We start from the raw sequence: 16761 nt of genomic DNA, 5'->3' as shown, positions 1-16761 counted from the left end.
GTGCCATTTGGGAGTAAAAATGTGTAGATATAAATATGCAAGTTAGAAAATGTCAGCTCGAATAAACAGACTGTGACATGGATGATGGTGTGAAACCCTGACGGAGGCATTTGCTTTGATCCAGACATTGATATTTAGGCAAAGGTTGGTGCTCTGTTACGTCAGATTTCAAAAGCCTATTTGGGTTATTCAGTTTAGGACACACAAAATGGCACAAGTAAAACAGTTTTCATCATTTTTGATCATCACGTAGCGTTATAAGACATGAAAGCCCAAGGAAAAGAGTTACCAACTGTTCTAGTCAAATATTAAAAGTCTGAATAGATGAAAGCCTTAGGTAGTCAGATGAAAGATTTAGGTGAAGTGTTACTGTTTAATTTAAGTGAAACTTGAAACGCACTGAAAGGAAGATAAACAGAGGCATGAACTCATCCATTTCCTCTCTGCTCGTGCCTGGAGGGGATGACATGTTGAACCGATGGAAAAGGAGGAAGATGGAGACGGAGGAGAGCAAAAGGAAAGACAGATGAGGCAGAGGTGGAGAAAGAAAAGATGAAAAGAGACGAGACGGAGAGATTGGGATTAAGGGAGACGGGTAATAATAAAGTGAGACCGTGTTTAAATGCAGGCAAATATTAAAGTAGAAAGAATTATGAAGAGCGATTAACAAGAGAATAAATAGTAGAGTTAGGAAAAGAGAGAGAAGAGGGAAAATGTGAATGAGTGGAGAAGAATGAGAAGGACGAATAGAAAAGAGAGGAGATGAGGACATGATGAAAGTAGGAAGCATTAAATTAAAGGGAAGAAGAAATAGAGCTGAGAAAGTTAATAGTAGGTTCTGCCGAGTGAAGTCAATGCGGAAATGTTAAGTATGTTAAAACCTGCATTCTCTCTCCTGTCCATCAGGGGGCGACTCCTCTGGTTGTATAGAAGTCTATGAGAAAATGACTCTACTTCTCTCTTGATTTATTCCCTCAGTAAACATTGTAAACATGAGTTTATGGTCTCAATCTCTAGTTTCAAGTCTTCTTCAATACAGCATGATGTTCATTTAGTAAATGATGGTCCATTTAGAGAAAAATAGACCATAAAGAAGGGTGTGCTTTAGGGCGGGGCTACACAGTGATTGACAGGTTACTACCACTGTGTCTCTACGTCACTCCTCCGCATTCGTATTATCGTAACTTCCGTTCATTGGTTGCAAAAAAACAACATGGCTATGACAGTATTCCAAGATGGCGTCCACGGATTCGATTTCAAAACGTTTCAAAACGTCAGTCCACAAACCAATGGGTGACGTCACCAAGTCTATGGATAATAGAGATGTTGATAAGACAAGAAGGGGAAGTGAGCTAGAAAGAATGAGGGATAGAAATGCAACAGCCTGAAAAGAAGATTGATAGTTTGATAAGTGCTGGTTCCTCCTGTGAACCTCTGTTCTCCCCTGTGTCCCTCCAAAAACATCTGACAGCACCTCACCTCACACCACTTAACGCACAAACACTCACACACACACAACAAGAGCTGCAAAGTGAAGGCTTTTAAAATATTTATCCACTACCAGCTCTTTAAAAACTTGCTTTCATTACGGGACCCTGAAAGACACGACAGTCGGTGTAGCTGCACAGCGAAGTGACAAGTGACTCGGCGTTCAGACCAGGCAGCCACACCGAGCTCACTGCATTAATGCCAGACAGACAAGAGAGAGAGGAGGAGGAGATGAAGAGAGACTAATGGGATGCGGGAAGAGAGAGAGATGGAGAGAACAAACAAAATTGTAGAGAGGACATTGAGAAAATATACAGGAATCCGGAGGGAAGGATTCAAACAAAGAGACGAGACGGTGAAGAGGGACAAGATGAAGGAGGACAGAAGCTGTTTTCATCTTTTATTCAGTTAGTTAAGGCTTCTTCTGAACGCATGTCCTCCCACACACGCACCGTCAGCGACTACATGTTGCCTTGAAGACAACAATGCAAACTTGATCACAGTGAGGTGGTTGTATAATTAGGTTTTTTTGGGAGTCATGTTGAACTTTCATTAAATGGGTCAGTTTCTACTTTATCTCCCGTAGAAACCTGAAATGCAAATGGTTTGACGAAAGGATTTGAGAAATCCATCGGTGAGATGTGTGAACTTTTTGATGCCGTAGGCGACTGAGCTAATGAGCTCGCTGAGTGGCAGTTGGCAAGCCTGCTAGCTTATTGTGGTCGTGATTTTGACTGACTGGTATGTTTCTAGCCTGTCCAGTCTCATCAAATGGCGAATGAATAACATGCCAGTTTCTTAAGACATTTTGGGATGTCATTTCACATCATTAAGTCGGTACTACGATCAGACGGCAACCTTCGGGTCTGAAAAGGTGAAGCAAATGCGTAAGTGCCTTACGCCTGCGTTCTCTCTACTGTCCATCAGGGGGCGACTCCTCTGGTTGTATAGAAGTCTATGAGAAAATGACTCTACTTCTCTCTTGATTTATTCCCTCAGTAAACATTGTAAACATGAGTTTATGGTCTCAATCTCTAGTTTCAAGTCTTCTTCAATACAGCATGATGTTCATTTAGTAAATTATGTGTTTCTTCAATGGTTTAAAGAAACACAAGACTTTCAACCAGAACACCGTGTCCCGTCTGAAACCAAAAGTCTTGTTTACTTACACCAACAAGATTTTTGTGACGTATTTTTCATACTTGTGTCTTTACTTACTTCGTTCACCTACTTATTTTTAGGCCAAACCACAATGTTTTTCATAAACCTAAGTAGTTTTGTTGCCTAAACATAACCGTTGCGTTAAATGACACGCAAAAAAGCTTCTAAAGAAATGTGTAACATGACACGCAGAATGCCCTTAAAAGTGACATTCTATTTAAACGCCTTCCCATGAGATCAAGTTGTCCCAGCTGCCTCTCATGTCAGCCATTAGCTCAACAGCTACAGTAGATAACCTGGATGTTAGATACTGCACTCAAACACAAAAAATTGTATTTAACAAAAACACATCATTCCAGAAACATTGACTCCATTAGTCTGAGTTCTGCAAAGAGCACACCGTGACCTGTTTTCATTAGAACTTCTTTTGGCGGGGGGAAAATGTAGTTTCAATTATTTTTATTTTATATAACTGCACAAGTCTTCATATACAAAGCTTGTCAAACTAACTGGAATTGTACGCAAGTGGGAACCATCGATTTAACACATTAATGCAGTTGTGAAATCAGATCTCCTCGACTTAAAATTGTTTTCTTTGGCTGACAAGGAAACTGAATATTTGGAGCACACTGTATTTTCTTCAAAGGAAAGCCTTTCAAATAAACTATGTATCAGTTGCTTCAGTCTCATTATGATACTGTAAGACATCTCAAGGGTGGAATCAGAGCTCATATTAAAAATCTCTCAGGAGGGATGAAGTTATTGAGCCAAGTGATTTCATCCTTTCACAGGACGGATATAATTCAAACTCAAAGTCCAACGTGTGCAAATTTCAGCAACACCCAGGTTGTTTTTATTCAAACCAGAGCTTTTTCCTCTGTCTGAAAGTTCAGCAGAGTGTGTCTTGGTATGTTTGAGTGTTCACGACGGTCTTTCCTGCCATTGTGTTTCTGAAATTCCTCCAGCGAAGGGACATTGTGGAGAAAGACTCTCCCCACCGTCTCAGCAGGAAACTTCTGCCTGCCGGGGGTTTGAGTAATGGCTGTATTGTTGGTCGGACCTGCAGGGGAGACTTTACTCTGTTCTGCTCAACATGTTCGGCTCTCTTTAATTTCTATTCTTTTTTTGGTCTGTTCTTTTCCCTTTTGGTGCTTTTTTCGTCTTTAAATTCATTGTGTATTTTGGCAAACCTGTCTGGCCTCCAATTGACCACATTAGGGGGCTATAATGTTTATATTGTCAACAATAATCTCCTCTGCAAAGGATATAATAGTATGTTGCGAATTTACTAAATGATTGTACATGCCTCGTGTAGGCCACTATTTCAGGTTTTTTTAGATGCTGCCATTACCTATAATCCAAAATGACTCAAATCCTAAATGCACCAAACTGACGGATAATCACAAATGATCTCTCTGCCTTCATGTGACGACTCGTTTCTTCTTCTTATATCTTGCAACAGACGCTTGCTCTATAAATAGACTTTAAAGACTATATACAAGGCAGGTGAACATTAGATCCGCTTCAGTGAGACAAAGCGATGAGTCAGACAAATTAGACATGGATTACGCAGACAGTAGAAGGTACAATTTGTGTTGAGGTGTCATTTTGTACATTCACCGTGTGTATTTATATGCTTCTTTCTAAAAGACAGCACAGCAGACATCACGGTGAAACAGGGGCCGTTCAGCCTGGATGACTCCAAGGATTACAGCGTGGATGTACGCATCAGTGACGGAGGGCATCCCCCCAAGACCAGCATCACCAAGCTGGCAATCAAGGTCTGTGTGTGTTCTTGTACAGGCTGTTCTCAATCACTGTTCGTATTTATACCAAGAAAAGCAATGCACTGTGATTTGTACATAACCCTGGTAACACCAGACATTCAGAGCTGCCTCGAAAGAAGTCAGATGCTACACTAGAGAATGCAGTTTCTGTCCTGAGTGAAACCAAAAGACAGCTTTTACAAAACCTACGTGCTTTCATTGAATATAAAACACTTCATTACATTCAGACCAAATGAAATAATTGGATGATTTACTGGATTTTTTTTTTTTTTTTGTCAGAGCATTTGATTCATTGATTGCTGTCAGGATGTAATGAGATTTTCAACAACAATATTGCAAACGTTTTCAAAGAAGATTACCAACCCTGCTTTTAATACTGTAAAACTCAGACTTATCTAATCACATGTAATGCATAGTTTAGATTTCACTAATGTAGTTACTGATTGAGCGATTGTTTTTTCCTGCCTGTTGTAGTCGTGTCGGTGTGATGCCAGGCGGATTCCTACGCAGTGCAAAGCTGGCGCTCGGAGGATGGGAGTGAGCGTTCACGCCCTGATAGCCATTCTGCTCTGCATACTGACCATACTGGGTAAGTTCAAGTTCCTCTTCCCTTTTCTCCAGACTCATTGCTGAGACATTCTGCACAGCTCTTCTCAGAGATCATCTGTCAGGGCTGTGGAGATAATCTTTTTTTTTCTTTGCTATTTCTAAAAGCGCCTGAAGAACTTTTTGTTTCCGGTGACCATTGTTTCATCTTCAAGAGCACCTTGAAGGCTAACTCTCACGATTCTACACATCAAAGTATTTTACAGGTGTTGTGAGCGGGTAAAACAGCATATGTGAAAAAGTCTAAAGCCTTTTAATCAAAAAGAAGTCGGCTTACTAGACTTCCTTATCTCTGTCTGAGGCTAGATGCTACATCAGCAGAACAAGTGGTCAAGTTGCATTGTGGATAATGAAGGTGCCAGGTCTTTTGCAAGAAATAAGAAAGCTGATATCTCCGGTTCTGCTGTATAATGTTTGGCTTTTACTGTCCAATCCTGAATATATGAGAGCAACGCTAAATCGCTGCAGTGTCTTTTGAAGGAGCAGTGTGAAAGATTTAGTGGTATCTAGTGGTGAGATTTCAGATTGCATCCAACTGAATACCACAAGTGTGTCAGAGAGCTCCAGTGGCCTTTAGGTAACGAAAAAACGTAACACGGTTCTCTCTAGAGTTACTGTTTGGTTTGTCTGTTCTGGTGCAACATGGCGGACTCTGTGATGAGGACCGGCTCCCTATGTAGCTATGAAGGGCTCATTCTAAAAGACAACAATTCCCCATAAATCCTACTCAGTGATCCTCTAAGGATCCATGGATTTACTGCATGTGGAACGGGCCACTGCATTTCTTTGCATACTAAATATCTCTTCAATCTTTATACTTGTTGTGCTTGTTTATGTTTGTCCACATCCCTCCCAGCGTCGGTGCATTATGCAGCTTAAGTGGGAAAATCAAAGACGCTTGTGATAAAGTTTGGATGCTGTTAAACAGGAATTGAATCAACCACTATGCTAAAGTGTTAAAGCATGCAGTAATGTGATGATCATATAGCACACTATAAACTATGATGAGCAGGGTGTTGGATGAGCGTCTAACTCTTTTCTCTTTCAGGTTTAAATTCACGTGATAATTCTTGGCTTTTTTCAATGCTTTTCTTAATTTGCCAAACCATAACAATAATGCTGCTGCAATGCTCAGATATCTTAGCAATAGAAAACAGGTCAGTGAACATTTAAAAACATCACCACTAAACATTGTCAAAGATTTTGCAGAATCAGTTCAAATCAGTTCTCTGTTGGCTTATGAGCTGCAACTGTTTTTCAGATTTAGAAGCTGAAAATTTAATTTCACATCTTCAGTGAGAAGGTTATTGATAGAAGAGGTTACAATTGAAACTCTCCACCAGAGAAGGCAGTGAAACACTGGTTTAAAGTTGCCTTTTTAAAAATGTACTTCCTGTTTATTGTGGCAACAGCTATTTCAATTTATATCTAAATCCTCCTAATCTCTGACTTCATTTTCTTTGTTGTTGGAAGTAGGAAAACTGTTGGAAGTAAACAAATCAAACACGAGGGTATTCCAAACAAGCAGAAACAAATAAAATGTGCCACTTCCTGTGTGGTTTTGGGTTTGTTTAGAAAGGAGACGGCACCCTGGGAGTCAGTTTCCTGTTTCTGTGTCACATGGGCTTCACCAATGCCCCGCCCCTTTTAGGAGACTCGCAGCAGGTCCAAGAGTCCATCCATCCATCCATCTTCCGTAACCGCTTATCCAGTTAAGGGTCGCGGGGGTGCTGGAGCCGATCCCAGCTGTCAATGGGCGAAGGCAGGGTCCAAGAGTCTATTAGTCTTTATGTTTTTTGACACGTAATTTGCTTACTTCAGTTACGACACTTTCGTAGTAATTTCAACCCAAACTACATCTTTTCCTAAACCTCACTAAGTAGTTGTGTTGCCTAAACCCTACTGAGTTGTCTCCTGTGAAGATGGAAGTTTATTTATTTAGACACATGTTGCTGGCTTTCATAGAAAAACAAACGAAACGGTGTAACTTTCTGTAAGATATCATACGAACCGTTGTATGAGGATACGGTGGGTTGTTATCTGAGAAAGATATCTTATTACGTCATCCAAATACAACCCAATCTGCTTTCATACATTCACACAACTTTCACAACACTTCCAAACGAGGTGGGGAGATGGATTGATCACGCCATGACCACGCCCACTTAGGTGGCGCTTGTATTGCATCATCTTTATTATAGAGAATCTTTTGGATTATCAAACACTAATAAAAGGTTGGAGCTTTGCATCCAACATCGATGCCGTCTTCATGAATCTCCTCTCAACAATTTTCTCAAAATGTTTGTTTTCCTGCTCTCCATCACTGATTCAAACTACAAAGATTTTAAGTTTGTAGTTTCAATCAGTGATGGAGAGCAGGAAAAAATTGATGATTGTTTGTGAATCGAAGTTTTTTTAAACCAACAGAGGTTTAATCTCTGAGCGGATATTCATGAAGATGTTGGATGTTGGATGCACGGATCCACTTGCCCTTGCTTTGCTATTAAATAAGGTTTGCGTTTTGCGGGGGAGCTTTCGCCCCTCCCTTTGTTGTTGGTTTTATGAATAATGCAGCGTCGGATGTGGAAATAATGCCTGCGGTTGTGAGCTCAATATTCTCTTTGATACCTTCGCCCCCTGCTCCTTTTTTTTTTTTTTTTTTTTTTTTTTTTTTTTTTTTTTTGGAGAAAAAAAAAAGAGACACTTGTCATGTTGGATGAGAGGCAAGTCAGAGATAGTTGGCCAAACAAGAGGGAGCTGGGATGAAAAAGTGCCGAGGAAGAAAGACAAGGAGAAGAAGAAGTTAAAGATAAAGAGGGATGGAGGGCGGAGTGACAGATGAAAAAAAAAAAAAAAAAGTATATCTAGACTGAGATATGGGAGATGGAGAGGGGTGAAACAGGCAGACAGATGAGACGGGGAACTGAGGTGGAATGAGACCGACTGAGTGACGGAGAGAGACAGAAAGAGGTTGAAGAAGAGAGATGCCAGGAAGAGGAGAATTGTGGGAAAAAGCAGCGGAAGAATGGGAGTGGTAATGAGGAGAGTTTATCAGGTCTTTAGGTGCCGTCTGCTTATCAAACACCGCCAAACACTCAACCTATTAACTATTAATATACTCCTTCACTATCGCGCCTTTTCCCCTCTGTTTTTCCTTCATCTCTCTCTTCCTCCTTCTCTTTCCCTCTGGGTCTCTCTCTCTCTATATATATATCGCTCTCTCTCTCTCTCTCTTTATCAAACACCCCCCCAACGCAGGCCAGATTAACTATTTAATGCACTTGTCATTATCTGCCAGGGCCCCAAAGCAATTTACCGTGCTCCCCATTCACAGACACACTTTCTCACAAGAACTCTGGTTTGACACACGTAAAGAAAAATGTTCTCAGTCGTTTTTTTCTGCAAAGAAAGGGCTTCTTCTCTCTTTTTTCTTTCTTTCTTCCTCTTTTCTCTCCCCTCTAAGTCTGATATCTCCAGAGCTTATTAAACTGCAGAGCATGTGTTGTAAAAGATTAATCTGTTGGTTTCCCAGGCAAACTCAAATTAGTCCCGCTCGCCCTCGACTAAAAGGCATGGCTAATGCCGCCCGTCCGCTGAGAGAGAAAGAGGTTCATATCGGCACCGAGGCTCCAGGACTAATCTAATGTCAGACGTACCCTTCTTCCCTTCAGCTGTCTCCTCTCTTGATTTCCTCAGCCACGACTTCTCCCATTTCTTGCACTTCCTCCTTCACTCAATCGCTGACAGCTCTCCTTATTTGTTTCTCTTTTCCTTCTATTCTTCTCTCTTCCTCTCTCCTGCTTCCTTGGCCTCATTACCTCAATCTCTATGGCTATTGAATTTCAGGGCGTAAGCAAGAACAAGAAAAAACTTTTAGCCCACTTTCTTATCTAATTTCTTTACTTGGACAGTACGTTAAGATGAAAGAAATGCAACAAAGTTAATGCAAAATTAGGGTTTTAACCAAATTTACTTTATAACCTGTAAAAGTCTATATTTTATGCCTCTACAGACTCAAAATCCCTCTATTACTTTGACCTTTTGATGCTTTTCTCAATTTTCTTGTGAATGATTGTGAGCCTATTATAACTAGGATTTGGGCGTTACGACTGATACGACCAGGAGATAAAATCACACGGGTGTTGCTGTCCTTTATTCTCATTAAGATTATTTTTAACACGTTATTTCTTTATGACTTTACCGTTCATGTGGGAAGAAAGTTTTAAACTTTACAGTCCTTGTTGCCCACATATCCTTATTTTTAAATAATCCAGATAAATGTCCACGCACTCCATAAGTGCTTCTTTCTGAATTTTAAGGAAAAAATAAAAATTGTTCGTGTCTTGGTGGAGTTTTTCTGTGTGCTTTTGATTCCTTGTGGGCCTCAACATGTTCTTCACATAATACTGTTACTGCCCACAATTGACACATAAAAGTGTTTCCTGACAACAGAGCATAAATAAAAGTGCAACTCAACACGTTCTGCACAACATGATTGGTTGAAAACTGAAAACTGACACTGTCTGCGTCTCGTGTAATATTCACTTTCAGCGTGAAAGTATTCATGACCAAAAACAGCAGTTTATAAAACATATTGACGTGCAAATGAATCATACGAGGTTAACGGCCCCGGTGTGTAAAAGCCTTTATAGGGTTAGGAAAAACATATTGGTCTGGCTTTAAATAAGTACGCTTGTCACGTAATGTATTTTAAGTCATGTGACTCAGTGGCTCAATTTTTGGTTTCACACCAGACATGAACGCCGGTCACCTGAGTGAATGTCCTTTACAGAGTGGTGACTGTACAAGAGTCACAATTCTTGCAGCTGCTTTTCTAATGGTTTTGCTCTCTTTAGCTTTTCCTGTGTTTACCATTTTCTCTAATGCTTTATTGTTAATTTCTTGGTACCTGCCAGATCCAACTTTCCTTCCCTTTTCCTTCCTTTGTCATCCTCCTTCATTTTGCTTTCTCATTTCCACTTACTCTCTTATAGTTACTGAATCTCTCCTCCTGCTTCTTACGCTCCCCTTTCTTTCCATCTCTCCTGTTTTGTCTCTGGCTGAGTAGATTCATCTGAGGTTTTCATGCTCGAGGCAAAATGTCTCAGACACCTAAAACCACCCGCTCCTCATTTTCTTCCCCTCATTCCTGCTCTGTTTTCTAGGCTCAATCCCTCGTTAGTGTTCCAGTTTCCTTACTAGTTTCTTGCCCCCATTTTTTTTTCCTGTTTCCATTTTCCTGGCCTAATTCTCCCTTGTTTTTTAAATTCGCACTGCTTGTCCAGCAAGAACTCTGGATGTTTTCAATTTGCAACGAAGGGTTTTAAACTTTTCCTCTTTTATATATGTTCAATACATTCATTTATTTTTATTTTGTTTGTCTTTGCCCTATGTAAAGCGTCTTTGGGTATCTAGAAAAGCGCTATATAAAATTGTATTATTATTATTTCCTTGTGTGTGCAATCAAAGAGGATCAGCAGAATGAATATGTTCTAAAACAAAACTGTCCTCTGCTGCTTTTACAGTCATAGTGATCCTGTTTGTGATGAGGAAACGCTACCAGAAGGATTCTCTGGCCAGTCTGAAGCACAGCGGGGAGATTCACGAGCAGCTGGTCACATACGATGAGGAGGGAGGAGGAGAGATGGACACTAATGGGTATGTAGATAAAAAAAGAGGAACAAGAAACACACTCAGAGAACCTAAATGTGACTGAAATGGGCTGACACAGTTTCTCCAGAGGTTCATTCTCTAATCTTCTTCAAAGATTCTTTCAACAATAATTATGAATTTAATGTCAAAGGATGAAACATTTGCTGGAGATCTAAATGTTTCTCTTTAATACTCATCTTTATGTTGCATGCATCTTGATAGTTATATTTAAAAAAACAAATATTTTTATTTTATACCTTCCTTATTGATGCTCTACTTTTATTATTTTGCACTTTATATTTCGTAGAAAGCCATAAACTCTATTAACCCTCCCCGTTTGCAATATTTATTTTCTTTGCTGTATCTGTCAATTTGATGACCCAGTTTGCCCAAAATGAAACGATTAAAGTTTAATCTAATCCGGATCTAATCTTATCTATATTTTAATAGTATTAAACCCATAAATAATCCCTATACACTATCCATAATAACTGCACCATACTGCATGCTGTCAAAAGAAATGACGGCTAAAAGAAGTGAACATAAGAAAATTGCAGAAAGTAGAACACAGTCAAGAATGCATAAGAAAAAAATATTCTGTTCTCATACTATTAAAAATATGAAAGATTCAAAGCTTTCTGAATGATTCGTGTTTTAAAAAGATACAATTTTACTTCCTAGCTGTGAAATAGGATTGAATATTATACCAGGTTATCTTTTTAGAGCACTTTTTCACTGTTGATTTGGCTTTTTTTTGTCATATCTAGGACAAATCTAAGTGTGCATTTGACAGCAGACCTGACATGTTTGACATGACTTTAACTCCCATGATCCCATTCTCAGAGTTCACCAGTTAATAAGTTAACATTCAGTATATCTCTTTTAGCTACGATGTCTCGATCCTCTCTTCCGCCTGCCACGACGGCTCCCTGCTCCGTCACCCGGACCGCCACCCTCAGCCCCACCCCTCTCTCTACGCCATGGTGCAGAAACCCCACCACCACGCACAACCCACCGCGTGTAAGGGCGACATGGCCGTGATGATCGAGTCGAAGAAGGACGAGGCGGACCACGACAGGGACGGCTTCCCCTACGACACCCTCCACATCTACGGCTACGAGGGACCCGAGTCTTTAGCCGGAAGCCTCAGCTCTCTGGGAAGTTCCTCCACGGGTTCGAACATGGATTACGACTTCCTGAGCGACTGGGGGCCGAGGTTCAGAACCCTGGCCGAGCTGTACGGTGTGGACGCACCTGACTACTACCATCAGTACTGATGGAGACCATCTGCTAATAAGCATAAAAAGGATGCCAAAATACACAAACACACATCTAAAAGAGCCATAAAAACACACTCACACATAGCCAAACGTATGTAGGAAATATACACACTCACACCTGTAGAACCAGGCTTTGACGCCGTCCATTTTGTTTCTTTCCAAGAGCCTCAGTTTTGGTTTTTGGAAAGCAATTTTTTGGACAATATGGTGCCCTTTGTGTCCTCCTCCTCTGAGGAAAAGATTTTAAAGTAAGCAACACCAGGACATGACGCCATAGGAGAAAGAGAAAACTAACTGCCTCACAGATGTGCAAGAGGATTGATTGTTGGCGACAGCGTGAGATCCACAACGTGAGGATGCTTTTTTTATTGCCGTCACAGTGTCGTGAAGTGTGACATCGTAACCCTTTTATATCACCTTAAAAAGATCTGATATCCAATCAGACGACGCTCCCTCTGCGGGCAATCAGAGTGTATGATTGATGGTTAATCGGGTCACTGCTGGCCAGCAATGTTGTTGTCCGTTTGCCTTCAGTTTATGTCTAAAAGCACCATTTTGCATCCCCTTTTTACCACCAGTGACTGTTTTGCAGATTAAGTTTTGTACCATGTCTCGTTTAAAATGTGTTATTTGTACGCGCCTATAATCATTTACACATACCCTCCACTAATGATGCATATTTCTTAATATATGCATAGTCTACATTTGGAGCTAAACACACATGGCCTACATTTACAAAAACAACAACAACAAAAAGAACTAAAGTATGCATAGTCTTATTAAATCAAATGTTTACATTAACTAGTCATCTGGATATGAGCTCATTTATGTTTATCTATATATAAAGGCTTTTTAATATCAATAAAAGTTTATTTCTGACCTACTGGGGATGCAAAATGGTGCATTTTAAAACCAGTCCTTGTTGATTTGAGATTTTTACCATATTTTTTTCTGTCCTCTGCTTCTCTTTCATATCGACGGCCTGTAATCTCTCTGAACTTTGATGTTCTTTATTTTTTATTTACTAGACAAAAGGGCCATGAACACGGTGAGAACAGGGTGATTTTATTTTTTATCTGAGGTTGATGATTTTATTTGTAAATAAGATATCGCTTCAGGGGTTTATTGTTTGAGGTGAAAAACTGAGCAGCCGCAAGAGTTTTAACTCAAAGAGGCTTGAAGTGTTTGATCACAGCGGGATACCAGCAGTGTTTGCTTTATCTGAAATACTGGAAAGAGTTGTCTTTAAGGAAAGTTCAAGTCTGGAAAACTCACAACACAACATCAGGTGTTAGTTGTCTGAAAAAGTTTAGAAAGCTGCACAAAACGTTCTTGATATTTATCACACACAGTTTTTTCAAGGTAGAAACCCTCTCTTTGTTTCCTGAAACCAACCATCTGATACGAACGAGGAGTCATTTTCTAAGGAAGTCATTTTCTTCTGCTCCGAGGAGAGAAAAGACAACAGACAGACGGATTGAAAGGAAACGACACTACTGCCGCTCAGACAGAATTACAGCATGTTTCCTAGGTCTTATTTGACAGAACTTATCATCACAGTTATTGTTGTGATGAAAGCCCAATTCTCAGAGGCCTACTAGAACAAAAGTCATTCAGACAACTCAGGAAACGCCGAGCGGCAAAAGCTGCCAGTCGGGCCGTTGTGATGGCTCGAATAACTTTAACCTCTCATCCTTTTGGCTACTGGCAGGTCAGAAACTCTCCGATCCAACATCCCAAAAGAAATCTCTGTCATATTTACAGAAAAAAAAGCACCATTGATCATTCACAAACAAAGCTTGAATCCTTTGAAAGACCTGGAACTATTTATTTACTGTAGTTTGTGTCATCTTCTAATGAGGCAGAACATTACTTATTGATATGAGAATGAGTCTACTCATTTACATTATTAGGCTACAGTGTCTCAAACAACCAAAATATGGATACATACAATACTTTTACTTTGGCTCATGCTTATTGTCAACAGGACAGTCCACCCAATGCAAAAAACAAAAAAACATGCTCTTTGGAGCTCATCTTCATTTTGCATTATTTTTGATTACTGTATGACTTTTTGTGGATTAAGCCTAAAAGTTATAAATATTCCATTTTCTCATCTTGAATATTTATCTATGAAATGTCTAAAAAAGTGCCAAGATGAGCCCATTGAGCCCAAGATTCTCCCTGTTTTGTGTGACCAAAAAAATGTATGGAGATATTCAATTTGCAATAATATAAAACTAAAAAAAGCAGCAAAAAACTTACATTTATGAACCTGAACAACAGCAACATGTTTGTCAAAATGAGCTTGAGCAGCTTGACCCATTCATTAGTCATGGGTTATTCCATACAAAGATCATTATCATATGATGTATATTTGCAGGAACAACTGCGCCCATGCACTGTTTGAACCCTCGCTATCAGTGACTCAGTAGCATTTAAACAATACCTACAGACATTTTGGCTTATTGTGTCAATGAAAGCTTTGGAGGTACAGTAAATCATTCATAAAAGGTCACTGCAGCTGCTCATAAATCAGTTTGCTTTACAGTAAAGTGGTGCCAATTCCCATTCAAATAGTCCAGTTGACAATTAAATATTTAAATAGATTGTTCTGCTGAAGACACAGCCACATGTCCTTGGGAACGTCCCTTTGTTTTTTTAAACGTGATTTCATTCCAGTTTAGATATCTATAGTTTATTTATTCTCCTGTTTATTCTGTTTTGTTTGGACTTGAAGTTGTTTCTTTAAAGCTCCTTAGAATGCCGAGTGATAAACGTCGGATACAATAGCTGGAAGCCCTCTCCATGCTTTCCTGTTGGGTTCTTACATATATTTAAACTCAGAGCAGCCAGTTCCTCCACCTCACTATCGGTCTTTCTCTCGTTCTCCGACTCTCCTTGTTTGCCTCACCGTATCTCGACCACACCGTCCTCTCTCGTCGTCCTCTAATCAGCTAAACCAAACAGCGGAGTCAACTTCCTGTCCATGTTGGGGGGGGAGTTTGCTCCCGCCCCTTCCTGTCCGTGTTATCTCTCCCGTGGGCCAACACATTGTGCTCACTTCCCGTTAGCAAGGCCTGGGAAAACAACCTTGGAGAGGAAAAGGGAGCGAGGCAAGGAGAAACATCGGATGACAAGAAAGCAAGGAGGAAAGACGAAGAGAACAATGTGGAGCAGTGATGAGTTTTCCAGCTGAGCAGAAACACTTTAGAGCAAAGATGTGTGTGATGAGACGCTGAGACACATGGCACGTAAAAGAGGTGTTAACATCCTGTTTGTGCAGCAACGCCAAACGCAACCTTCACAAATCAATAAAGATTAGCCCCAGTTGAATCTTAAATTCATGATAGACAACTCCTCACTTTGTTGGCTCCGAGTGACAGAAAATTTGTACATCTTGTTTCTTCAATACATTTTTTAAAGTTTGCACTGATGAATACAGTCGATCATAAGCAGAACATTGCTTTTGCAACCTAGTTGCCATTTTTTGGGGGGGATTCTACATTTCTGCAAACCACGAGACACGTTGAGTGCTCACTGTCTCTGAACCGAAATACATTTCATGAACACGACTCATTTCAGCCTGGTATCAAGCTTGTAGAAACGCGAAATTATGTTGTTAACTTTTGAAACAAACGGTAAGGTTAAAGCAACAAAACTACTTGGTTACGGGCATAAATAAGATCATTGTTGTGTTAAAATGTTATTGTTAAAATATAACATAGCAACTTAACATAACAACTTAACATAACAACGTAACGTAGCTATGTTAAGTAACAATGTAACGTAACAATGTACTGTAACAGTTTTTTATTTATGCAATGTAGCATAAATACTTTGTGCAAAAAAAAAGTCCACATTCAACGTATCCCTGGTTTGCAGAAACTTACATTAACAACATTGTTGCTGCCGACTAGGCTGGCTTTTGTAAAGAAGAAATAGAAGACAACTTAACTTGAAAAAAATAAAAAAAACGTGTCTTCTGAAAGCTCTTATTACTCCTGGAGACATTTAGTGAACGAACAATGACTTACTTTTCTGGCTGCCATCTTTGTTTGGGCCAAAGTATGGAGACTATTTCTACGTCCTGTTATCTCAGACCTGTCAGTATCTCTCAAGGAAACAATATTAAAGTTGTTTTTTGATTATTTTTTTTGTATGTGATCACCATTATCTCTAATTGTGAACAAAAAAAATCTGTGTTGTTAAAATCTGCAAGCCTGTAGCAGACAGAGACGCTCAATTATCTACTTTCCTAACAGCAATAAGTGTTGTGAGAAAATCTGAGACATTTTGAGAGGTAGATGGATAAATTTGACCATAATTTTGGCCAGCAATGTTTTTCCACATTTTAGTTCTGTTCCAAAACTGTATTTTAAAAAACAACAAATTCACACATACATTCATGCATCTAAAAGAGTCAGTTATAAGTACAATTTTTTTTACATTTTTAATTTCTAATTTGTATTGATTGGATCCAGACAGTGAAAATAAACCTCTCCGGTTTGGTTTCAGGCACAAAATAAAGATTTTCACCTTCATGTCAAGAAAGAAACGCCCCATATGTATCAAAATATTAGCTTAAAAAACAGACTTTTATGTGATTTTGCTTTAATTTCATCTGTGTATCCCATGTGTTATTGAGGAGTATACTTTGAGTGAAATGTATATATAGAAAAAAAAACGTGCCTAATGTTGATTTTCTCACCTCCTTTATCTGTAGCCTACGTTATTGTATTTAGAAGACGTCGAACTTGACACAATCTGTTTTTATTGCTGTAAAA

At 39.5% G+C, this 16761-nt stretch overlaps 1 protein-coding gene across 2 annotated transcripts in view; it reads left to right on the top strand.

Moving 5' to 3' along the window:
• Positions 1 to 15813, top strand: part of cdh5 (cadherin 5) — a 35825-nt gene extending 20012 nt beyond the window's left edge. Inside the window, exons 12-16 of one of the 2 annotated variants that reach the window (XR_008531259.1) lie at positions 4300 to 4430; positions 4911 to 5025; positions 10568 to 10700; positions 11581 to 14181; positions 14225 to 15813. Coding sequence is in view for 1 of the 2 variants with exons in the window: in XM_054600446.1 (XP_054456421.1) it covers positions 4300 to 4430; positions 4911 to 5025; positions 10568 to 10700; positions 11581 to 11971 (770 nt within the window). In the remaining variant the exon portion in view is untranslated. Of the gene's footprint in view, positions 1 to 4299; positions 4431 to 4910; positions 5026 to 10567; positions 10701 to 11580 lie in introns of both variants that reach the window. The other variant, XM_054600446.1, reaches the window with a different exon arrangement.
• The last annotated feature ends 948 nt before the right edge of the window (positions 15814 to 16761 follow it).

This window comes from Anoplopoma fimbria, chromosome 6 (genome assembly GCF_027596085.1).
Source record: "Anoplopoma fimbria isolate UVic2021 breed Golden Eagle Sablefish chromosome 6, Afim_UVic_2022, whole genome shotgun sequence".
NCBI lineage: Eukaryota > Metazoa > Chordata > Actinopteri > Perciformes > Anoplopomatidae > Anoplopoma > Anoplopoma fimbria.
This window is presented reverse-complemented; position numbering and strand designations above follow the sequence as displayed.